Source organism: Cyclospora cayetanensis, unplaced genomic scaffold, assembly GCF_002999335.1.
Source record: "Cyclospora cayetanensis isolate NF1_C8 unplaced genomic scaffold, CcayRef3 CcayRef3_contig_161, whole genome shotgun sequence".
Lineage (NCBI taxonomy): Eukaryota > Apicomplexa > Conoidasida > Eucoccidiorida > Eimeriidae > Cyclospora > Cyclospora cayetanensis.
In genome coordinates this window covers 19,684-44,567 of record NW_020312105.1, presented here as the reverse complement: position 1 = coordinate 44,567, position 24,884 = coordinate 19,684, and the positions used below count along the sequence as shown (strand labels likewise).

The 24,884-nt window shown below is 52.4% G+C and overlaps 3 protein-coding genes across 3 annotated transcripts; 1 reads left to right on the top strand and 2 right to left on the bottom strand.

Annotated features, from left to right (window-relative positions):
- Nucleotides 1-1,001: 1,001 nt before the first annotated feature.
- On the bottom strand, nt 1,002-3,944 carry LOC113147224 (regulator of telomere elongation helicase 1 homolog). The gene is made up of 5 exons (XM_026337053.1): nt 2,916-3,944; nt 2,587-2,694; nt 2,017-2,190; nt 1,562-1,756; nt 1,002-1,256 (listed from the first exon to the last, which is right to left on the bottom strand). The coding sequence occupies exons 1-5, from the start codon at nt 3,942-3,944 to the stop codon at nt 1,002-1,004; spliced, it is 1,761 nt and encodes a 586-aa protein (XP_026192838.1).
- A 9,511-nt stretch (nt 3,945-13,455) lies between these two features.
- LOC34618688 lies at nt 13,456-20,206 on the top strand. The gene is made up of 9 exons (XM_026337052.1): nt 13,456-15,486; nt 15,596-16,261; nt 16,553-16,748; nt 16,966-17,030; nt 17,329-17,439; nt 17,560-18,221; nt 18,324-18,373; nt 18,607-19,658; nt 19,853-20,206. The coding sequence occupies exons 1-9, from the start codon at nt 13,456-13,458 to the stop codon at nt 20,204-20,206; spliced, it is 5,187 nt and encodes a 1,728-aa protein (XP_026192837.1).
- Nucleotides 20,207-21,769: 1,563 nt separating this feature from the next.
- Nucleotides 21,770-22,960, bottom strand: LOC34618687. The gene has a single exon (XM_022732005.2). It carries the CDS (start codon nt 22,958-22,960, stop codon nt 21,770-21,772), a length of 1,191 nt encoding a protein of 396 aa, XP_022591280.2.
- Nucleotides 22,961-24,884: the final 1,924 nt, after the last annotated feature.

The window sequence follows — 24,884 nt, the reverse complement described above, 5'->3', positions numbered from 1 at the left end:
GCAGTAACGTCCACAACAGTGAGGCTCGGCAGGTGCCCATACCTGAGGCGAAGAGGACAGAACGGACTTGGCGTGAGGCAAGGGCAGCGAAGGTGGGAGCCGGTGACAGGCACAGCACGGTTAGAGCCCTAGAAGAGAGAGGACATACACAAGCGGAGGCACCCAGCGGTCTGCTGACGACTGCAGTTACGCCAAAGCAAAGGGTAGGGATCAAGGGGGAAAGCGAAGGGCAAAGACGCCAGAAAGACGAATCTAGGACAAGGACAATTTGGAAAGCGACGTCTGAATTGGGATATGGTCTAAGTCATTCGCGGACTTCGCTTTACAGCCCTCCGACTGTGTATGCATTCTGGATTCCTCGTGGCCCTCAGAAGTTTCGTCTTCTTGGCTCAACTTGAAATGCAGCGCATCTGGGTGTACGTACACCCGGAATAAATCTTCATGGGCCGCCGTTGTGTCACCAAAGAGAATCTGCGGCACCGTAGCAGCAGAAAGAACACCTGCGGCGCCTGCTGCTCCGCCGTGGATGCCGCGCGGCGAGTGCCAGCGGTGTCACAGGGGCGGACGTGGAAGCGGCTAGGCAACTGCTGCTGCAGCGGGACGGAGAGCAGTCAGCTAGACAGCATCGAAAGGAAGGCACACGTTGCAGGAAGGGCCCTTGCCACTTCCACCCCAACATGAAAGAGCACAGCATAGGCAAACAGCGCATAAGCAGCCACAGGGAAATCCGGGAAGTCTCTGACGTTCGCTGCACTCTTGAGGAGCTGAAGGCTGGAGGCCGCCTCCAAAAGAGGACTTCTGCCTTCATCCGCTGTAGGGGACCGCCGTTCGAGCAACTCGATGCTTCTGAAGAGAGGACACACACACCACTGGGCGCGAAGCGGTCAAGAATTATCAGCCAGGCTCCGAAACTTGCACAGCTACCAAAGCAGCTGACTTGCAAATACATACATGCATTGATATATATACATATATACATGGATACAAGGCTGTTGCACCGCCTACACTGCCAGCGCTACTCCAACACACCTGTCAAGCGTCTGTCTAAGGCCTTCTCGACTTTCGAACCCCAGAAACCCCTGGATGGCTGTCGGCCCATCAGGATCTAATTGTGGTTTGATCTGCTGCTTGCGAGCTCCACAACTCCCCGATGATCTCAGGGGGCCCCCTACGGCGCGTACTGCAGGAGCAAATGCGTCAAGGGGCAGAAGGCGATGAGGAGTTGAGAGCTGCGGTGTCGGCGGATGCAATTCCAGCTGCACCCATAGCAAAGGCAGCAGTAGCAGCACTGAGGCAAAGAGCAGCAGCAGCAACAACAGAGTGAAAGCAGGAGAGAAGGCACCGAGGGCGACGCTGTGGTGCAAAGCAGACGCGTGAAGGCATGAGATCAAGGACTCTTTTAAAGCAGAGGCAGGCAGGCAGGCATGCTTGTCTCTATGTACAGGAAAAGGACAAGGCAGTCCCAAGGAACTGGCATTGAGTGCATGCACGAGCACCACCCTTAAAAGGCGTCTAAGTCTTGCGGTTTGTCTGGCACTCGCCCTGAGGCTTCGACACCTACCTGTGCTAGCCACTTGTCAAGTAACTGCAGGCTTTCACCAAGTGTATATACTGCAGCAGGAGTCGGTAGGGGGGGGTCAGCCTCGCCTTGTGGTTCTGGTTCATCGCACAGGAGGGCCGCTACTTGCTGTAAGGCTGTCAGGCAACGCCCTACGTCAACTTGCCGAAGGGTAAAGGAGCAGGCGTTCTCTGCTACCTGAGTAGCAGTAGCAGCAGCACCACTACCGCTACCACCATCAAACATAGCACCCCACCGATACGCAGCTGTAGAGTCTACTGCGGAAAGGCCCCGCTGAGAATGCTTCAAAGAGCGTGCTCGCAGACGCCATTACTTTTTCACCTCTCCCTCAGCCCCCCCATGGTTGCTAGCTACTTCTCTCTCTGGGGTGTTTGCTGCGTGGAGGGCAGGGGAGTGCTACGTGTCTTTCTCTAGGCGTCGCGTAAGTGCAAAAGTACTCCCTCTATATTATGTGCCTCATCAATGATCACGAGGGCCTGCTTGAGCGTCTCAGGGCTGAGAAGGGCACTTTGTCCCTCCAAATCCATGAGATAGTTGTATGGCAGCATTACCACCTCGCAACGACTCTGCATATCGCGCATCTGGTAGTAAGGACAGAAGAGTTCAGGGCCCTGTGTCGCATGCACAATAGCGACAGAAAGCGCCCAACCGTGAGGCCTCCTCCCCAGCGCACTACGGAAATGCTGCTGGATCGCCATCCATCCAGCCGCCTCCACGTTAACTAACAGACAGAGACATATCGCTTCCAGCGCAGAAGAGTACCGCGTGGTGTGAAAGGCGCTCTGCAGCGGTACAATTCTCGCTGTGCATCATGCATGAACCATGAACCGAATGCGGCTGCCAGTAAGGAGGCGCGCACTCGCGACTGGCGGGGGAACCGACACCACCGTCAAGCCCCTCAACGACTGCGTAGCACAGTTTGCCGGCTACCCCCGCATCTACGGGACCTTTCCTTCGCTACCTTCTGCAAAGAAAGGCAAAAAGCCCAGCGTTCTGCATGCACCTACGGTGATGGCAAGCGACCTGAGTTCTTCAATGTCTAAGCCGCCCTCCAAAAAGAGTCGCTGCGAGATGGCATCGCGGTTGCGGATGAACCCGCTGTAGTATGCACACGCCTACATCATAATTCACGCACAAGCAAGACGCAATGCATCGTCCGGTGCAGTGGTAGAGGCTGCAGGAGCATCCAGGTCCCTTGCAGCAGCTCTTGCAGCGGCGGCAACAGCGGCAAGACGCGTGTTCACAGCTGGGGTTGCAGCTGCACTACAAACGGTAGCAGGAACGAGTGGAGAAGGGAAGTCGAACATCTCTAGAAGCAGAAACTTCTGCAACATACTTGCGCCTTCACTTTTTGCTTGCAGCTCCTCGCCAGAGACGCCCCCTTCAGATGTTTCAGAGAGGCGTTGACGCAGAGATGCTCGCGCGACCCCAACACGCACACGCGGACTCCTCCTGGACGGCCACCGGCTGTCGCAGCTATCCCTGCTGCTGCTTCTGTTACTGGTTCTACCTTTGCATGCGGTGCTGGCGTAGATTCCTCCTTTGTGGAACTTGCTGCCGAAGTCACTGCAGGGGGGCCAGCACTTGGGAGCACGGGTGCCAGCGCACCCCACCCCACAACGGAGGACGGTTTTTTCCTCTCGCGGACTTGTGATTGCTGTTGCTGAGACTGCGCCTGCTGCTGCCGCTGCTGCAGGAAGCTACCTTGCGTTGGGGGTACTGAGTAGGAAGTCTTGCGGAGTTCGGCTATAACGTGCTGCAGCTGTCCGTGCGTCCTTGAGGCATACACGATTTTCCCAACCAGGGGGCCCTGGAGTTGTTGCGGCTGCTGTGGGGAGTTCCACGCTGCTTCCGTCGCCTCCGACAGCGGGGGCTTTGCGACCTTGCGAAGCAGCAGCTGCTGCTGCTGCAGCGAGTGCTGCTGCTGTTGGACCGCCAGTGTGGCAGTGAGGAGGCAGAGAGTCTTTCCGGTGCCGGTGGGGCTTTCTAGCAGCGCATGTTCGCCCTTGAGGCAGGCCTCTACGGCTTTCGTCATCAGGAGCTGCTGAGAAGTGTAGGGACTGAAGGGAAATGACACAGGGACGCCACACAGGCGTCCTTCCCACCTCTGGCAACCCACCGGCGTGCTGACTACACCGGAGGCCGCCTTCGCATCTGAAGGACGCAAAGCCACGCGGACTGAAGTGGCTAGGCTCTCTACCTGTGCAGATGCCTCTGCAGGAGCAATGGAGCCGTTTTCAGTCCGCCTAGCGGGAGGAGACACTGCCGCGGCAGTGGCGGGGGCCTCGGAGGCCTCATCGGGCTTCTTGGACACCTGCCGCCTCAGCGCAGCCGCTGCTGCTGCAGCCAAAGACCAGGGAGTCATAAGGGTCGGGGGGAGGGGAAGGGCATCCGTCCTGTTGAAAGCGACTTGGAGGCCGCTTTGCAGGGTCCCCTCCCCTATAGAGAGCTGCCAGGGGGAGCTTGGCTATTGCTGGGAAGAAGATGGCGGCAGCGACGGAAAGAAGGCGACGAAGGAAGCATTGCAACAGGCAGCAAGGAGACCCCTGCAGGGTGTGGAAGCGCAGTTGCTTCGGCGTCCCAACTCCCCCCCCCGAGGAAGGACGGGTCTCGCGAAAAATAATACGCCGCTTATACCCGCAGCCAAGCTGAAACAGGCGGCACCTAGCAAGAGTTGATGCAAATTCTTCAAAATTCCGTCATCGATGCATCCCACAGAAGTCACCACAAACATTTCAGGGACGGCGGCCCCTCCTCGCCGATGAGCCACGCTCGGGGCCCCTCGGCGCAGAACCTTCCCCCCGAAGCCAGACACAACCTACGCAAGGAAGGCAGTCTCTATGGTGCTATGAATAAGCCGCAACTTCACTACTAGAGTGAAGCCATGGACCAATCGCCGTTGATTTATGGGCGTGCTGCCTCAGGATCGGCAGCGGAAGGGTGCGATGAACGGCTGTACACCTTTCCTAGATCCTACCAATAATTTTGCATGCTTTCATCCCAGGGAGTTTCGAAGGCTCATACCTGCACGCAGGGAATCAAGGCAAACACAGGGAAGACTGACGAAGGGGCACACAAATAGAGAGCATATGCGCGAACCAGAAGGCGGTAGGTAGGGACTGAAATAGCGACAAACCTATTCAGTCCTGGTTATGCCGTCTGCATTTGCTTACCGCAAAACGCCCTTCAGGAGTCTCGTACATGCGGTAGCCGCATTTGAGGTCAGCGGAGGGTCCTGGGCACACGACGCTGGTGCTACCGCTTCTCCGTGCGTTTAGAGTGGCGGCCTTCCTTTCAATCACCTTGAAGAAGGACCCAGACACGGCTGTGTGGATTCGTGTATGACTGTGTCTGACGGTTACGGCTGTCTCCTTCCTGCGCTCTGAATATTTCAGTCCACCCTATACACCGAGCCTTAGAGGGGTTTTCTGCACCCCGCCCTTCTCTGATAGGTAAAGAGCCCTCTGTAGACTCCAGAGCAGCTAAACCTTAAAGCGCAAAGGGCTCACAAACGTCAAAAGGCCTAGGGATGCAACTGTTTTCACTGCCCTATCCTGAAGGGGACGGGCGATGTAGCGGGACATAGGCTACACTTAGACACGTTCTGCTATGCCATATATTTGAACTCAATTATTCTTGTCTCCTTTTGTATGCCGTTGCTTGGAGTGACGACTTGGCTCAAAATGTTGAGAGTCAGTGCTGTCAGCGCTAGCGTTAAATGCTGAATGCAACTAACTTTGAGTGCTCGGAGTGCTTCAAGAGTGCCGTAACTTTCACCCTGGCTGTCGCATTCTCTTCGTGTGAAGGATTTGAGGAAAGCCGTCAAAGGGAGAAGAGAGTTTGCTTGGATAACACACAAGCAATGCTAGTAGGTTGGCATTGAACCTGGAATGAGGTGTATCCCAATGCATGCTCGAAAGTAAGTGCTTCAGTCTGTACTATTGCATGGTCCGACGAAGCGATCCGGCGCTTCCGCTGGCTGTAGATGCCTTGGGATATCAGGTTTCCTCATAGCAGCAGTTTGGTTTTGACCGTCACTCGGCGAGGATGTAATTTCGGTTCTTTCGGCAACAGTATGAAGAGAATATCCTTTAGTGATGGAAGTTTGACAGTGGCGAAACGCTTATTGGTGCGACAGTGGCTGCTCTGCAAGCTGGGGTGAACGCAATAGCTCCACAGCCGGTAGAACATATGACATTTTAGCAAAGGAAATGTGTACGGATGAGTTGATAAGGATATGGCACCCAGAAGAGTAGGACGGCTGTAAGGATGCACAAGAACTCCACGATCCCATCAGTTGGCTGAAAATGTATCCCGCTTTGAACCCAAAAATAAAGAGAAAAGAGTGCTGTTTGCGGCATGTGTTATAAGAGGAGAAGCGCTTGAATGCTGGCTATTTGTGTGAAGGAGGTTATGCCTCTTCGAATTAATACAATTTAAGTCTCTTTAGTTGCTTTGACACATCAATTAATGCTGAAATCAGCTCAACAGCAGGGCTTGGGACGATTGAGATGGCTGTACCAGGGGAGTTTACTGCTGGATTACTATGTCGAGGAACATAAAACCTTCGTTGTCAAAGCCACAAAGTAGACGAAACACTGCTTAGGGTGTAACTCAGGACAGGTCTACCGGAAGTACTCAGTCAGGCGGGTGGAGGTTGGGGCAGCGATTCAGCAACAAACAGCCAACCGGTGAAGCTTCTGGATATGCTAGACTGCTTGAGGCTTCAGGAGCAAATGAGTACAGTTCCTGCGTCTTTAGCTAAGTGAGTGGAGAGTAGAGCAAAGTCAGGATCTGCACCTATGGATACAGGAGCTGTGTCGACCGGCAAGCAATCCAAGGTAAACGGGGAGAAGCGCAAAAGGAAATTCTCGCTCTCAAGCAACCACAAACAAACCACCAAAAACGCATCTGCTTTTATTGTGGAAAACAGGCTCACAGAATCTCGAGCTGCACACGGATGCAGCAAGTCAGAGAAGTTAAACAACAGTACTGGGCCTAGGGGAATCAAGCTGCTTGGCGAGCAAAGAAAGCGGATCAGAGCACAGTCAAGCCTCCTAGTCAGACTGCATCACACCAAATGGGGCTAGAGAGGCTATAGTCGCACTTCTGAACCCTCTACAGGTCATTTCCGCGTTGCTGCAAGCTTAACTAACGGTCAAGAACTGCTAATATTACTCCAGACCGGATATGGAGAGGATCTGTGATTGGATACACTCAGGTCTGCTAACGGGCGGCAGGACACAAGGATGTGTAAGGCTGATGCAGCCAAGTACCACATAAAATTGGAGTTGGGTCCTTTCAGGACGGTGTGTGACTTCTGGTCCGGACCCATGCACTACGGTCGTGTGCATGTCATGCTGGAAGACGCGCATGCACCAAGCGCTGCGCATTGTAGAGGCTATTGCGCCAGGAAGCCTTAGAATGAAACGGTTTTTTTGTTGCCTTAACAATTTAGTTTACGTGTGGAGAGCAGAGTAGAGCTGAAGTCTTAACAAGATAAGGCAAAGGCTATTTGCGGACAGCTCAGCAGCACAGTAAAATGGATGGCTTTGAGCATGCATCTCTTCTTGCTGGCTGTGCAACTAGTTTTTCATTGGAGATATATATCAAGCTTTGCAGCTAATGAATACAAGAAATGGGCGAAAAATCAAAGATAAACTAACGGATGTGCAGCTTTTGACGCGCTGCGAGCACGCTGGCCACCTGGTGGGGGAACCATTATACCGCTTTGAGCTAAGACAAGCCCCAAGCTATGTTTTGCTGTCTCGGAAGCCCCAACAGCATAAAGAGAAAAATAAACTCCATGCGGATAAATTGTTGAAAAAAGCAAAACGCAGGAATCGACCTCAGCTTTTGGATATACCCCGGCATTGGTGCAGGGAAACGATGGACGATGGCGCAGGTGCGTATAGTTTTAACCCCTAAGCAAGACCACTGTGAAGGGAAAGCTCCTCCGCCTCATACTAGCAAACTACGTGACAGGCTACTAAGATGGATAGTCGACTCGACATTTGATTCCACAAACACTATCTTGAAAATCACTTTTTCTCACCCTGCTGAAACGCATAAATGGCGCTCCACATTCGCACTCGCAAAGTCGGGAAGACCTGTGCGCTGATTGTGCCTGTCAGTGGCCAAGCCAAGCTGCAACAGCAAATCTATTGTAATTTTATTGAGTCTATCAAGGAATGGTGGATGACTCTATACATGGATAACGTCCACTCTTCAGGCAAAGCGTTTTAAAGCACCAAGATAACCAACGGCGTGCGCTTGTGCTCTTGCGGAACAAGCAGATGGTATGTGAAGCCACGCAAGCGTTCGCTTGTCATGATATCAGATAAACTTTTAAAATCCCGTGCTTTTGCTGCAAGAATTGAGCTGGATCCGGCAACAAGTGGGGCAATCAGGTGATGGGCATTTCCTACCAGCAACGATGTTGCGAAGCCTTCTGAGATTTCATCTAGGGATCAAATTTTCAGGTATAAATTTGCTTAGATCACTGCAACTTGGACTGATCTACCTAAGAAGATACAGTGTATGACCTAAACAGAGAAGGCTGATGCCGCCACAAGGACGCTTATCGTCCGCGTCACAACTCCTGAACTACGTACGCTACTCGATTGAGAGCGTCACTGCTGCCTACCAACCGATGCTCGTGAAGGTACACATCTTTCTCAACATGCTACTAGCTCTCCAAAATCCCCAAATATTGCTTGTAATTCCCATTGTTTCACCAAAATCGACCACTGGTATTCAGACCCCAAAAAATCTCTGTATGGTGAAGTGGGGCATGAACAATCCCAGCACAATGTACATGGCCGTCATGTTATTTTTCAAAGCGACTCCGGCCTTTAAGGTACCTTAGGGAAAGCCTGAAGTATTAAAAAATCCTGATATGTTCGCTGGCTTAGGCGCATCCTGCGGGCTTTTTAGACTGAAGTATTTTTAAGCCCTTATCAACCTGGACGCCGACACGGGCACGCGAAGCTCTATCAGTTTACTATTGTGCAGCGCAGTCGCTTTTGTCTGTGATGTTTTACTGCTTGTCTCAAGATTGCCTGCGCCTTACTTTTTGACACTTACGCACTCGCTACTATTGCCAAGACGCAGAATGGCATAATATCAGGCATTGCTACGTTGAGGATGGCCTGCTGTGGTTCACGACAAAGCAGGGACTGATTCGCTTGTGCACTCTGACTTTTTTGCAACCCTCTTTTGCCAAGGCATATTATGTTTCCTCGAATTATGCCGGGATTCACACTGTAGTGAAAAAGTTCTCCTGGCTTTTCTCATGGCCAGAAATGGGCGTCGCGGCATCGGTGCGCCTTCTCTGTTGTTAGCCTTTCTGCAACACCTTCTAGTCCCTGAATGGTTTCTGACTGACCTGAGAGGACTTGGACTGACATCATTACGAACTTCATTGTTGGAGTCCCGGAGGTCAAGGGTCAGGATAGCGTCTACGCCCCCGTCAACAAAATTAAACAAGAATGCCCATTTTCTCCCTTGCTGTAGCAGTCTCACGGCCCAAGATGTCCCTTAATGATTAGAATCCCCGGTCTAGATGCGATTTTGATTCCTAAGGAGTATCATTACGAATAGTAATCTGAAGTTCGTCAGTGCATTCTGTTGTGCCCGTGTTATGTGCCTGCACATTGACCACAATATGACCGCTGCGAGCCACCCTGAGGCAAATGGATGGACGGAACACACCTCTCACACTCCTCTGCTCCTCTGCAGTATTTGCAACTTTGCACTCACACAAAAGTCCAGTATTTTGGCTTGTATTTTCTCTGTGCCAAGTGGGCTTCTAATACAACAGTGTATTCGTCTGCCTCTTGCCCCCCAGCATCCCTGGTCTACATTGAAGAAGCCTTTTCCGACTCAGGCCTGAGAGTCGTGATTCAAGGTCATCAGTCACCCTTAAAGTGGAAGGATTCAGATAACAGCTGGCTAGTGCACGTGAATGTATGCACATAGATTCAACAGAGACAAGCAGCTCACTATGGTCAGCGGGGGTTGGCTTTGCGTTGCGAACGTAAAGATGTCCTACAGGATGGGCAGATATTACGAAATGTACCATACGGTGACCAGACGAAGAGCTTTGTGGCCAGGCGGCTAGAACCGTTGTCATCCTCTCAGACCTTGTTGCTCCTTCTTACTGTGTCATAATCCTTAAAAGTGGGACGTGCCATACAACTTTCAGGCTTGACTAGCTAAATAGTTTCAAAGTCATCCTGAATTATTTACGGACCTCTCTGCATATGCAGGTGACCCATGTCAAGGTAGTAGCGGAGGTGCTGGATTCTCTGTCGGATGCCGAGGACAGACATGACGCAACGGAATAGTGAACTGGAGCGAGGAACTCCATCCCCAGAGGTCGAAGTTGGAGCAACTGCGAGGTTTGTTGCTTGCAGAATTCATTTTTGGTTCTGCATAGCTAGCGACGCCAGTGGCCATGGATGGTGTCCCTTTGCGCTCCTCTATGCTTGAAATAGCAACTTCTATCTGCATGCATTGCTTCAGAAGCGCTTAATTAGGGCTTCACATGTGCTCTCTGCACTCAGGTTTATGGCAAGCTCAGATATCTGGTACTCACATTCTCCGTTTCGCCACGCCTGGGGTTTTGGATTTGACAGTGCTGTATTCACCAGCCGTTTTTACACGCAGATACTGCCCTATGCGGCCTGGAAGCACTGCAGCACAAATGTGTACTTTGAATCTTTTTGTATCTTTTACATCTCTTCCGTCTTTAGGGAGGCTGCACATTTCACGGTTCCGACGACTGCAAGCCCTCGCGCCGCAGCGATCGTGTTCGTTTAGTTTCTCGGTCTTTTTGCTGCGTGTTTCCTTCTTTTTATAGACTTTGCTTAAGCAGTTGATGCAAACATTCGTTCCTCCTATGCCTATTTTTGTTGCTCTACCCGCCTGGGGAGTGACTTTCGGGCGGGAATTCCTCAGCTGGTCTACAAGTAGCTGCTCTCGACTTACAGGTAAGGAGCGCAAGGATTTGTGTTTGGAATGGGATGAAAGACATAGCGGGCCAAGCTACTTTTGAACACTTTCTATCATCACTAAGTATATTCGACTGAGATTACGTAAAGAATTGACTCAGTGGTTCTCTGCTTGTACATCTTTTTTATGGCAGAATAATTTCAGCACGGTACAAGGTAATGCACTGTTGTGTACTTGTGAGCCAAACCTATACGCAACCAGCTGTGAGTGCTTGGAGCGCTTAAAAACCGATTCAGCTACGCTCACTCTAGCTGTCTTTCTCCGCCCTATGGGAACCTCGAGGGACTCCGGCAAGGGAGTGGAGGAGCGATTTTATGACACAGCCAATAACCATTGCAAATTTTGCTTGAGCTTGAGGACAATTTTTTCCTTACAAATTCCGTAATTGGAGCGTTGCAAGTATGGACACGGAACAGGGAGCTCTCTTGAAATTACATTCATCGGATTTCTATATAGTTTTGTGTTGGATTTGAAGCCTGTTCGAGCTCTCTCTACGGAAATCCGAACGAGGAGTTTTACAAAGGTCATGCCACAGGGAAAGGCACCAAAGCCCTCCGGTGCATATTAATATTATTGCTCTTCCGAGCACGCATATTCCAGCAAGCTATATATACGTATAGTCCTAGTTCCCCCCTTCTCTCTACATGCGTATTCCTCGAGCAGTCCATTTTTCTATATTTCATCCATTTTTGCATTGTGATCTTTGTCTTCCTACCAGCAACACCGTGCTCCATCAGATATGATGCCTTCCAGCCATTCCCAAGGGGCCCCGTATGCTTGGTCGGCAGCTAGGCCCTTCCCATTCTAACATTACAGCTGCAGCAGGAAGCTGTAGGCACGGTTTCCCTCACTTTAACAGCTTTTGACTTCGCTGTGCAGGTGCAGTGCCTACAGGGGTAAACCATCGAGCAACGTCGCAGAAAGGCAACTGGGACTGATAAAGATGACTCACTTGAGGAAGGAGTAGCTGTATCATCCTAAAGTTAGAGGTCCCAGCATGGGTACACGTTGTTCTTCCTGAGATTTGCGTGAGAATGTCCTCTGCTTCAAATGCTCATTAAAAGTGCAAAGAAGAAAGGCCTTCGTTATCTCTGAAGAGTGCTTCATCTCTCGGTGTTCAGCCCTTAGGGGTTTCTACGTGGGGGAGGGGAGGGCATTCAGAAAGCAAGGAGCCGCGCCGTGAACTGTTTTTTGGGCAATTGCTCACAGTGATAAATACGCCAGTGGGAAGCAGATGAGCACAGCTTCCATTGTTCTTGTGTTGAACTAGCCTCTTCGCAACAGATACAGATAGGCCATAAGAAGTGCTAAATCATGAGCTCAAATAAACGCGCGAGGCTGCATTCAGGATTTCAGCAGTTATAGACTTAGCTTCAGACTCAGCCGACACCTAGCAGAAATTTATGAAGCATTTTCCATAAGAATCTTCGTAGCTCTCTTTGCCCACGCCCCTCAGAGTTCCGAAATGGGGGCAGTGGGACTGCTAGGATGCGTGTTGTTTAACCCATCAAGCTAATTTTAGATGGCATCTAGAGCACAGGCACCCAAAGCAGCGCCTAAAGGTAGCGAGTTAGAGCTGCTCTGCAGTGAATATGTTCTACAAACAGACAATTACTTGACTACTTGGGTTGACTATTTCTACTACACTAGCTTGTATGTCCAAGAACTCGATAAAATTGACTAGTTGTTTCTTTTCCGGTTCTTAAGTGAGTGTCAATGGTGTACCAAAAGACCGAAGCGTGACTTAGCTCGCTGCAAAGCCTGAAATTTGGTGTGATTATTGTGGGAGACACTGCCAAAGTGTAGCTGGGCAAGCCGTACTGGGTACCGTATTCTTAGGCCGTCGCCTGACTTTCCATTGAAAGGTATACGGGCGGCATGCAACAGCGGCAGCACCCCGGAAAGGCCATGCCTGCTCACGCACCATTAAGAGTTCTCTCTATGTTTAGTGAGCTCTTCCACGCAAGGAATTCTGACGTACGCTATCCATATGTGCTAGGAAACAGGAGGGATCAAGATATCCTGCAGGAAAACAGCCTCTTGGAAGCAGTGCTCCTGTGTATTTAGACCCTTTTCGATACCCTGATAAGCCAGCCCTCTATGTTTCCTCCTAGATTGGCAAACAAATGCGGCTTTCCGATCAGAATGCGGGCCCCTGTGTTGCTGGTCCCACTAACTGGCCCTGTCTCATCCATGGTTCTCGCCAGTTTCTTCAAATTTCTCGATAAATTGCAGCAATTGAATGTGTATTACCGCAGAGGAGCAAGCACAGCCTCCAGTCTACATCGGTGGGCCCCTGCGCTTGCGGGTGCCTCCGCAAATGAGGGACAGACATGCAACTAATGTGCAAAAATACATCCTCATTAGATGCATTATTGCTTTAAGTTATCTGGGAGAAAAGTGTGTCGGGAAGGAGGCGCTAGTTGCTGATGTAGTTGTTGCCGCTTCTGATGCAGGCCTTCTCTGCGTCTGTTGAGCCATTGGTCCTTGCACGCTGGCACCCCGACAGTTCGCTTTACCGCACGTACTTCTGCAGAGTGATGTCTTCTATGTTTAACAGCAGGTCTGCTGCGACGAATTTGCTTCCGCTACCCCTCAGGCTCTTGCTGGTTCACTGTTATGTGCAGGAGGCCCTTTTTCTACCTCTTCCATCCTCATCCTCTCCCAAGCTGTATGTCATGCATCTCTGTGTATCTCTGCAGGGAGATAGAGGGGGCTTTTTGGTGGGGCGGTGCAGCGGGCGGTGCAAGAGTCCCTAAATCATCGACCCCGCCAACGCGAAGCTCGATTTAGTGCATTTCCACACAGGGAGCCTGGCGGCTCAGAAGACTTTCCAGAGGCAAGTGTTAGGGCCATTGATAATGAGGATGCTCTGGGAGCGCCGCCAGGCATCTCAAGCTGAAGGTGATGCTCCTCCAGAGCTCCTGGGCGCCCTCACTGCTGGTAATGCGTGCTGGGGTCCGACAGCAGCGCAAGGCGGTCCAATAAACGACCTTCAAACAAGCAATCTAGGCTTGTCCCTTGAAGAACACGTCGAGACATGGAAGCCGCTCTTCTTCACGAGCTCGGAAGAGTTCAGTGCTGACTCTTTGTGTGTGTCGCCTCCGCCTCCAACGTCAGCACCAGGAGAAGTAAACGACGCCGTCTCTGTCCGCTCACAGAGAGTGGACAACGAGGACAATGAAATATTGATTCCAGTTTCAGCCACGTTTTTCCTGGGCTGCGAAACGTGTGGCAGCGGCAACGGCCAGGGGCTCTTGTCCCCTCCGTCAGACCGAGCATCACAGATGCCCCCCGAAACCTCTCAGGAGGGGTCCACAGAGCTTCCTCTGGGCCTGTTCACGTCGGTGGTAAGGGATGGCACTGGAACTCAGGGAGCAGCTCGAGAGTACTCAGAGTTTCACAAGGCCCAGAAGGGCCTTGTGGTCGCCCCTAAGGCCTCAGCAGAAGAGCATGGGCCCTTGCAGTCCTCAAGACTCATAGGAAGCAAAGGCACGCGTGCCAGAGACGGCGATGGGAGCGAACAGCTCTGTGATGCTGCCGCTCATGGAAGCTCGCCCGCCATAACCCCCAAGCCGGAATGGACTACAGGCGCCCCTCCAAGTGCTGCCGTTCCGGCGGCTCCAGAGGACAGCCAGAACTGCAACACTTGCGGCAACCATGTTAGCTGTGTTGACTGCAGATGCAACGATGTCCATGCTGTGTGTAAGCACCAGCAGGGGCCTTTGCAGCATGTAAACGGCAGCCACACGATGCTACTGCTCAACGACTCTCGAGACTATCCATTTCGACACCAGGAGGGCCTACCAACAGAGGAGGCAGGAGACCTTGGAACCCCTACCGTGGGAAGCCTTTCAATGTCCAGCGTGGTGCCCAAGCTGTTATGTGACCAACTGGAACAACAGCGGCTGGACGAAGAAGAGGTTCAGACCGCGCGCGAACTGGAATCTGAGCCTGCCCCAACCGCATCAGAAAAAGACGCACCTCTTTTCCCGCAAGAAAAGCAGCAACAGAAGCCGCCACAGCCCTTGGAACCGACTGCGGCGCCTCGGCCTGCGCAGCCAATCGCTGGTGCACCAATCGACTTAAGCACAGCAGTAACGGTGCCATCAGACGCGGCAGATGCAACGTTTGTAGGTGTAGTTGTGGCACAGAAAAGTCAAGCGTCGGACGGTGCCTCTTCTAGAGCTTCAGCGCAGCCGACTAACCAGAAGCAGCAAGAACAGCAAGAAAAACAGCAGCAAGGGCAGCGGGGGTGTCTTTCTTCATCAGCTACAGTTCGTGCGGCCAGCAGGAGGGCCTTGCTGGACAGCCTTCGCTTTACCTTTCCCCTGAGTGGCACTGCAGCAGCACCAGCGGCAACAGAGGGCTCCCCTACTACTGCGGCCACCCCAGGGAACGCGAGCAGCTGGAAAGAAGGCTCTGTGCGCCAGAGCTTTGGACCCGCTGTAAGCAGTGTTCGGCCTGGTTCCAGGGTGCCGCTTTCATGTCAGGATGCGGCGACAACTTCGGCAGCAAGTGCCACACCGGCGCAGACACGCACTTCTTTCTGGGGCAGCGGCAATTTGAGGGGTTTCGGCAGCGCTTCACGGGCACTGACGGTCCGGGAGGTCATCAGTGAAGCCCTACGCAACAGGTGCAGCAACGGTAACCGGGAGGGTGTCGTAGCCTTCAGAGGTGGGGGGACGCAATCCTCTCAACAGCCGTCCTGGCAGACCGCCTTATGCTATAGCAGCCGGTCCTATTCTTCACTGGACAGGGAGGCCCTTCTCTTCTATCTGCAGCTTGTCTCGGCCTTTGAGACGCACTGGGTACCAGTGAAGCCTCTTCTCTCCTTGGAGCCTGTATTGCCTCCCCCGGCGACCAATGACGCAGTTCGCCCGTCACCGTCAGTTGTAAGCCTCTGCCCCTACTTTCTTCTTGAGCCGGCTTATCCTGCCTTCCACTGGTCTGCTACCACCCTAGGGGCCGGCGCTGTTTGTATGCCTTTACTTTGCGCAGCTGGGAGCCCCGGGAAGCGTAATCGTTTACCTGGTGGCTCCCTGTCTAATCCGAGCTATCCGCAAGGTCAGGCTCCTGCCGATGCAACTGCAAGCCCTCGCTGTCCAGGAGATATCCCTCTGCAGTAGTGGCCCTGGCTATGCAGGATCATTGCAGCAGCAGCAAGAAGAAGACCACAGCGAAGGGCTTCAAAAGGTGTTGAAAGCAGCTCAGCAGCATGTGAAACTGCCGAACCCCCTGAAGCTCCACATGCAGGCAGCAGCCACAACACCGCTTTCAAAGGCGCTCTTAGATTCGGCTGTCTCTGGAAGGCCATGTGCCTCCCCTTCTGCGCCGAGGACCCCAGAAACAAAGCCACTCGAGTCGTCTGGAGGTGGAAACCGCGTGATAGATGTTTTCCTTTGCTGTGGCGGAAAGGATATGCTGGCCCTGGATTGGCTGCCCTTCGTATCCCGCTACCTGCACTTTTGCTTATCGGCTTCTGTGCGCCGAAAGCAGCAGGCAGCCGTACGGGAGGGGCGCTTAACGTTTTCCGAAGACGCAGTCTTCCGCACGGCGGCAGCAGCAGCGCAGCAGCAGCGGGTGGGAGCGAAGGGACATGAGAAGGCAGAGGTCATCGCGCAGGTGCTCGCTAGGGCAGCCAGCATGCATATCGGCGTTGCTCAGGTGCCCCAGCAAGTGCCCCCAGAGCAGCAAGAGCAGCAGCCACTGTACGAAGGGCATTCGCGGCAGAAGGACATGTCTCGTATGATGGCGAATTCCAGGGAGCTCGGAGTGAGGGCGCATTTGCAGTAGTGCAGCGCCTTGGAACTCCAGGCCTGACTTTCAGAGAGCGAACTAAGCGCTATATTACCACTTCTTCCACTTTTGCTGCCTCCACTATCGCAGAGCTAACGACAGCAGCAAAGGGGCTGAATGCTGGTGTTGGGGACTGCGCCTTTTTTGCGTGCACTGTAGGTGGCTGAGGAGAGTTCCATTCCAGGCCTGGCGGCATCACCAGCGCCTTCATCATCGGCGGCAGACGTGGCGAATAAGGATGGAGCCTCGCTTGTGGAATTGGAGGTGCCCGTGCTCCTGAAGATGGATATGGCCTTCGTACTACTTGACTACCCAGGCTATGGGCACAATCACGGAGATGTTCCCACACCGGAAGGCAAGCTGGGCCTTTGTGCCTATCCTACGCTTCAGCCGCTTCCTGCTGCTGCGTTTCGAGACTTTTGTTGCTGTCTGTTAGGAGTGTCGTAGTGCAGCCAGTCCGTGGTCTGCATGTAGTTTCTATTGCTGCTCATCGCAGTAGCAGCAGCACAGGCAGTAACAGCGGGCGCAGCATGTATACCCCTCTTATTGCGCAGGCTGCATAGGAGCCGCAGTGAGGGGGCTCACAGCGTCTCTTCGCCAGTTGAGGGCTCAAAGCGGAGGGCGCTGCAGATTCCGGGTACTGATTGCTGCAGCAGATGCAGCGATTGCTCATGGCACCGGAAGATCCGCACAGGAGAGGATGCCAGCCACTGCTAGCTTCTGTTTTTCAGAAGGTTCAAAGGCAGCGCTAGATACTAAGCATGTAGCACGAGTGCATACTTGCAGAGACGGGGGGGAAAAGGGCTACGGAGAGACAAGGCACAGAGTGTAAACACTAGAGTTATTCGCCTTGTGGGTATGTACTGTGTCTTTGCGGCTTCTGCACCCAGTTGAACTTTATTGGGTACTCTCTAGGAGGAGCGATAGCGCTCGAGACGGCCAACATTATCTGCAAAGAGTTGATTTGGATGCAGCGAGAGCTGCAGAGGCGGCACTCTTCCTCCGGCGGGAATAGCCGCATCAGTACCAGCAGCAGCAGTAGTAGCAACAGCAGCAACAGGACAGGTACGGCACCAGCGGAGCGGCCCTTGGCGTCTTTTAACAGATCGGCAAACGGGAACTCCACACTAGGACCATCTGACTCGCCTTTAACGCACGCGATTCAGACATGGGCCTCCTTAACAGGCAGAGAAACTAGCAACAGGAGTAGCAGGTCGAATTCACGTAGCGGCAGCTCCAGCAGTGAACACGAGGGCGGCAGCACAGAAAACGGGAACGGTAGAAGCCGCAGGAGTAATAGTCCAAGCGGTGGCACCAGGCAGGCGGCAACTACGGTCGATAGCACCGATGCAGTAGCTGCTTCACCCGTGCAGCAGTCATTTGTGTCTCCCTTAAGAGCCCACCGTACACCAGCAGCAACCTCACCGTCAGTCCACCCTAGAGCATCCTCTGCCACAAGCACTCAACGCACTACCAGTCTACGCAGCAGCGTTGAGGAGGACTGGGGTGACAGCACTTGGGGTGTAGAGTCAGCACTATCCGATCTGAAACCAGCGGACACTTCGTTTGGAGGTCCTCTGGGGTCTGTGAGCCTGGGCTGGGAACTCCGGGCCTTTTTCGAGGAGCTACTCGACGAAAATGATGCCTCTTGGGGGCAGCAGCAGGGGCATGACGAGGAGTTAGAAGCGCCTATATCGTTTCGAGGTCTAGCACTTGTTGCTACCTTCACTACTACTGCGGACTGCGCTGCGGCCTTTCTACAGCTGCCATCCCCCCTGAATGCGGTTTTTCGATCACTGATAGAGTTTATCCAAGATGAAAATACCAAGTGCGTGGCGTTCGAAGATAGCACACACGCAACTGCTATCCAACTGCAGCAGCCGAAGGCCCAGCTTCCAATTCATGGTTGTCGTGCTTTTATGCTTTGCAGGTGGAACAATGAGCTAGCAATCCGCCGCTTCTGCACGACCCTTGCCACCGGTAAGCTGACCCTAAACTCTCGGTTTTAGGCTAAAATCGTAAAAGTCTAGCGGGACGCATCGTCACAAGAGTAGTGGTAGCCGCCGCCTCGTCACGAGCAGTGCAGCAGCTGCAGGAAGGTGCGTGCAGCCATGGCGTTTGCCAGGTCGTTGGCGGTGAGCTCCTCTCCGCCGTTTTTCTTGCAATTATTTGAGCGGGTCCGCTGCCATGGCGGTTGGGCATGTGTGTCGCAGGTCGTTCAGGGCTATTCAAGGGGGCTCAACTTTTAATTTTTCACGGAACCGCCGACCGTGTAGTGCCTTGCTGGATGGGGGCTCGCCTCTTTGCACTTGCGGGCGAGAGCGGAATCTTTCACCAAAAGGAACATCCTGAAGAACAGAAGAAAGAAGCTCAACTGGAGCCGCTGAGCAAGCACGATGGTGAATCTGCCGTTCACCGCTCCACAGGACAAGGGGTGACAGTCTCGGAGGGTGCATCAGCCCCTCTACCTGCATCTGCAACAACGGTTGCGGCCAGAGACGACTTTGCCTGCATTCAAGAGGCAGGTCAAATGGAGTCTCCGTGTGCGGGCCTTTGCATGGAGGCGCAAGAGCATCTTGCAGGTGCTCGTACGGGTAGTGCTTTTGAACAGCCGCGAAAGGATCATGCAGTTACTGTACATCCGGGCTGTGAAGGTGGAGATGCTCCACCTCGCGTCCAAACAGGTTCAGCCTATGAGGGTGACTTCAATGCGGAGTGCGTCCCCACTCATGCCGTTGTGCGGCTGGCCTGCGATGCTGCACAAGACTGGCTGCCTTCGACGGATCAGCGGCCTGCAGCAGCCACACAGGCCGCAGCACGAGCAGAGCCATCTTTGCGAAACCCAGAGAGGGGATTATTGCCAGCTGAAGATTTGTTGAAAAGTCATTCTTTGCGAAGGCACTCACTTGCTCGAGATCCTCGGGGTCTTTTGACCCTCCAGCCTCACTCGTCTGTGGCCCATAGCGATACGGAGGCCTGCAATAGCAGTGGAAACAGCAATAGCCATGCATGCGCTTCCCTGTCGTTGGAGTCACAGACGGGTGAAGTCGCCCGAATTGAAGGGGGGTCAATGCAATTGTCTGTGAGATGCCAGGACACCCCAGCACCTAGCGAAGTGGACGAACCAAAAGGAGGCGCCGTTCCCAGCAGGGCTCTCCCACGGGTGTCGCCTTCTTTCAGGGCGCCAGGGTCCCATAGGGAATCCGCCTCAGGTCCTCATGGCATTCTTCACTGCCCTGAGTGTCTATGCAGCCCACACCTGGAGGTATGTACCTATACATGCTCCCTCGCATCAGCTACCGTCAGATGTGTCCCTTAGGCACCGTCCAGACACTCCCCTTCACGTAGTAAGCAGGAGTCACTACTTTCGTGTGGCTACGCCCTGATGTGAGAGGAACGCCCTTTGTCTTTATCGTCTCTCTACCCCGATGGCGTGTGTGTCATTCGCCGAAATGTTAGTGGGGAGCTCCAGATCTAGCGGCTGATGCCGTGCTATCTGTTGCCTGCAGTTCTTCGAGCTGGGTGGAGCGGATCACCGCACGGTTTGCTCGGCCGGTAAATTCCAAAAGAAGATATTCCAGCGACTCTATGATGAAACGATTGTTAGAGTCCTCAGATGAAGGTGGACCCCCTGATGATGCTTTCACAAAGACTTTCAAAGCAGTAGGGCCCTACAATAATCTCGAGCCGAAGGGTCGTGGAACTCTCAAGAGGGCAAGGGCCCAGAGTCAGGAGGAAACGGTTTTCAATCCTTGCGGATCTTCTCTTGAAACTGTGCACACCAACCTGAACAGGAAGTGGGGTTCCCAATAGTTCTCCTCCATTGTGCACATCCTTCGGTTTACTTCTGTTTCTTTTGACCCCAAAGCGGGATCAAAGGACCCCATGGCAGCCTGGAGGGTGCCCAATGCCGTCCTCGTACATGCTGTGGGTCTCACTTAGTCTGCTTGCTGATGGCCCGAATGCCATGTAATTTAAAGGATCCTGTACCACCTAAAGGTGGCTTCCTTGGGAGGACCCTCCATCCAATTCTACCTTTTACTAGGTCTGGAATTCCTTTCGCCTGTCACCCAATTTTAAGGCGGATGGTGCCTTTCTGGGCTGTTGCTTGGTAGTTCCTTGTGCTCATTACGACTTCCCTCATTGTGCATCTCCTGGGCCGTCTGCAATTTCACGGTTACTAGGCGAGTTTTTTGCGGCTTCCGATCCGGCCTCGTGTGTGGGGTTATTGCCAATCGCCCTCGGCGTGGTGAGCGCTGCACAAACGTTCTCCCGCTTAACTACCCTAGCTTTTAGGACATATTCCACTGAAGCCTATGCTCACGGATTCGCTTTGTAGCACAGGCCTGCTGGGACCACGCAGTCGTAGCGCATCATGCTTGACTATTTCAACGTCCTAGAGGCGTAAAGAAAATGCATGCGTCTATGCTTGCAAATACACGGGATGCTTCCACAGATACGGATATTTCAATGGAGGTATGGATACTTCTCTAGTGTTGCCATCTTTGCTTTGTGTTCGGCATGGCTCTGCAATTTTCAAATGGTCGCTGGGGACACGCTTCCTTTCAGCCAGTGCTGATGGCTCCACGTTAAGAGGAAGTCCTCCTATCCTCCTACGTTGGCTATACTCGTGGGTTGCTCCCGTTTTGAGAATTTGCATAGCTTTGGGTCTGAGCTTTCGTGTTATTCGGGGAAAGTCTATTGCTTAAGCGAGAATCAATTTGTCTCGAAGGTACACAAGTGGAAAACCCTTAGTGTAGTTCTCGTCAGCAGACTATTCGCTGCCGTCCGACCAATAGATATGCAAATGCATTTTGCAAATGAAAGGCGCACAAGGAGAAGCCTAATTCGAAACAACCGCAGCTAATTTAACCTGATCAGTCAAAAAGCTGCTTTCTGTACTGTTGCTCTGCAGCAGCACAAATTGGCTGGGCCCTCAGAAATCTCATGGGGTGCCAAGGACCTGTAGAGACCCTCGGTGCGCTACAGGACCTCTACGAGGCTCAGAGTACACTTCTCATAACCGGACTCATTCCCCAATGCATGCAAGGGTGTTGGATAAACTTGCTTGCCGAGTTGGGGCGTGAGAATCAGGGGCAAGGTGAATCGAGGACATAATCCTCCGCTGCGGCATTTGTTAGCCTTCTGGCTACAGGGTAAGGCCCAAGGACTCCGATGCTTTCAAGTCTTTTGAGCTCACTCTCCTTGCCTTTAGGCCTTTGCCCAAGCAAGCCTCCTGAATGCTGCGACTGCGAGTGTCGGCATAGGACAGTAAGAATAGTCTGCCCCCCAGTTTCCTTCCCTTGAGTTACCTATGGCCCGTGAAAGCGGCACTTCAGGCAAGTGCGGCTCTCACATAAAAACACTTTGCTCTTCTTAGAGATGAGACTCTGATATAGGGTCTCCAGCCTTAGGCACCAGCAATTTTGCTGCAACCACGTAGAAAGGGCTTTCGGGCTGAATAGCCTTCGCTTTTTCGGTGACAAGAGCTAAGAGCCTTTCCGAGCTTTGGGTGAACAACTTTTGGCTTCTGGAGGAAACAATTGTGGTCAGCTGCTCCATACCTGCCTTGAGCGAAACTGCTAGTGCGAAGAAAGAGTCTCTGCAAAGGAACTGCTTTCCAGATATCGCTGGGCCTGCCTGGCTTGCCATGAAATGGGTGCAGTCTCTGTACAAGACGCCCCTTGAGACCAGCTCCCCAAAAGGCGCTTCATGTCTTGGATATACCGATTCCAGGACGTATAAGGAGTGTTTCCACATAGAGTCTTCCATGTCTGGGATGTACAAAGGCTCGCCATCTTTCTTGAGATTTGCCGCGTCAAGCCAGTACATATATTTGGAGGAGTCCCAACCCGCTTGTTTGCGGATCACTTTAACTAGTTCCAAAAATTTCTCTGCGCTTCCTGCATACGTGTCTTCAGAAAACTGGTCTGTACCCTGCTTCATTCCCTTCAGAATCCCCAATACGACCACCATGAGCCGTGCGCCCTCGGACTCCAGCTGGGTGGCAACGGATGCTGAATGAATCCCTTCATTACTCTTTAAACGAGACAAAAAGTTCCACCCGAGCTCCAGGGCAACTGCTTTTGCCGCCTTCATAAGCATACGGGGGTTCTGGATGCCAGTGAAGGGCAGCGCTTCAGGTGGAAGGAACGAGTATCGCAAAGCCGGTGAAACTTCGTAATAAGGCAGGTTTTTGAGCTTTGCCAAGTCCGCGGGAGCCATAGGTAAATCCCCTGCATTATTTTGAGCGCTTTCATATAGCTTGGCTATCTGGAAATCTTGGAAGGGCGTGAGGGCGGGATTCGTGGATACCGGGGTGGCTGTGTAATGCTCGTAAGTGCAGGTGCCCAAAAAGGGATCTTTGTGGCCGGCAGGGTTCCCCCAGAATACCACATACCGAGGTCCGTACTGAGGGTTCCACCCTAAAGGCCTCTCCCACTTCTCAAATGCTTCGGATACATTCGAGAACAGGGCGAAAACTGCGCAGAGGACGAGAGAGGCGTTAAAAGAGAGTCTGGTCAAAGAAGGGACCTTCTGTGACCATTTTTTTCGTAAGAAGACCATTCTTTGAGGAAGGGAGACCATGAACAAGTGCACAAAGCGAACAGACACAGTTGGGTCGGCGTCTGAGGATCGCCACGGCAAACGCCTCCCCAGATCAGCAAGTCGCCAGGTTAACTACAATGAAATCTTTAATTTACCAAGCCATCGAAGAGTTTATTGAGCAAAACTGCTGTTCCAGAATCGGATTTGCACTTCAGTATCTTTGCCCTCACGGGGCCGGGGATGGCTCGGTCGCCAGGCAGCCCTGGATCATTCGGCCGCCTTGGAGTCTGACGCTAGAGGAAGAAAGTTTGCCTTCTCACACTTTTGACGCCGCCGAAAGCATTTTCGAAAAGGTAGCGCGAGCGTGAGATGTAGAGGTGGGCACCACAAGAAGACTGATCACGCTAGGTCGTTCTCGTGGTCCGCCTGCTGAGAGTCGACGCCACGAGTCCCTCCAGCCAACAACAAGAGGAACAATTAGTCATAAAAGGTAAAGAACGACCGGACGGCCATGAGCTAATTATTGTTATGGTAACTGCCCGCGGCACCTTCATTTCAAGGACTACTTCCATAAATCAACTCTAGAGTAACGCGGCACCCTTGCAGTTTGGTTAGAGTTCCTCATGCGTGTGAGTTCCTAGCATATGGTATGCAAAAGTCCATATCCCTTTTTCTACAAACATTTTCCCTATGCAGTCATGGTACATTCACTCTCAATGTCGGCAGGCTTCTCTGCCTTTGCCTCGTGCACACTGAGGACTGGAACGCACAACCAGGTCTTCTAAAGAAAACCACTCCAGACACAACACGTGAATAATAGAAGGTGGCGTTCTCAACATGTCTCTCACCCCTTTTGGCGCTCCTCAGAGTTCTTGACAATAGGCGCGCGTACCTGCACCATCAAAGCCCCCGAGCTTTTCACTATCACTCACAGCATCCACTGCATACGCACAGAACATTGTCTCCTCTTGTATCGAGCTAAATGTACGCTACAATGAATAGCATGGACGAACAGACAACCCAGCCAATCAAAACTTCGCGAGTTCTTACTGAACATAGCTAGTATACCAAAAACTTTTCAAGTTTAGCTATAGCCCGCTACCTCTTGACCACCATATGTGGCACACACCCTAATGGTTCGATTGTATGTGTTGAAAAGCCGCATTAAGGATAGCGGAGGAGGTTCTGCCCTCTCACCACTCCACAGGCAGACAGAAATGCAAAAACAGTGTAAATGAGAAAACCAGTGTGCATCAAACGGCAAACAGAAATTCACAGGAAAGAAGGCACACATACTAGCCAACGCCAAAAGAGGGACCAAATCAACAAGACTTCTACAGTGGGATGGTTTGCTGTCATCGGGGCGCTCAATCGTGCAAGCCTCCTGTTACCAGAAAAAGAACACAATTAACATGTGTAGAGTCAAACTTGACATTAGTTCAATAGTGGCATCGCATATCTTGGAGAAATCTTTGCATTAAAATGTAGCCGATGCACGCAGCAAATTCAATTTCCAAGAATCGAATAAGGCTTAAAGAAGAACATAAAGACAGCATACTTAAAAGCACCTACGCATAACTCCGAGTGTAGAGAACACCTTATTAATAAGCGGCATCTTCTTAGGCAATACCCATAGATGGCGGTAGCTATTTTCAAGCATGATATGCACGGAGGTAAGTTGAATCACTCTTAAACGGGGAAATCCATTGTCCATGGAGACTAGTGCTGACAGCCAAACAGAGTCGCAGCTTCTTTAGCAGGCAAAGAAACAAGCACCTATTCCTCCATCGTCACTCCAGATCACTAAGGGCACCTGTCTACTGTGCCATAGGCGCTCTCAGGGTCTAGAACTGCCAGAGCATCAGCGGACTCCTCCTTCCCACGGGTCACAAGCATGCGCGGCGAAGTCCGCTAATTACTGAGAAGCTTGGAGTCGCTTTAG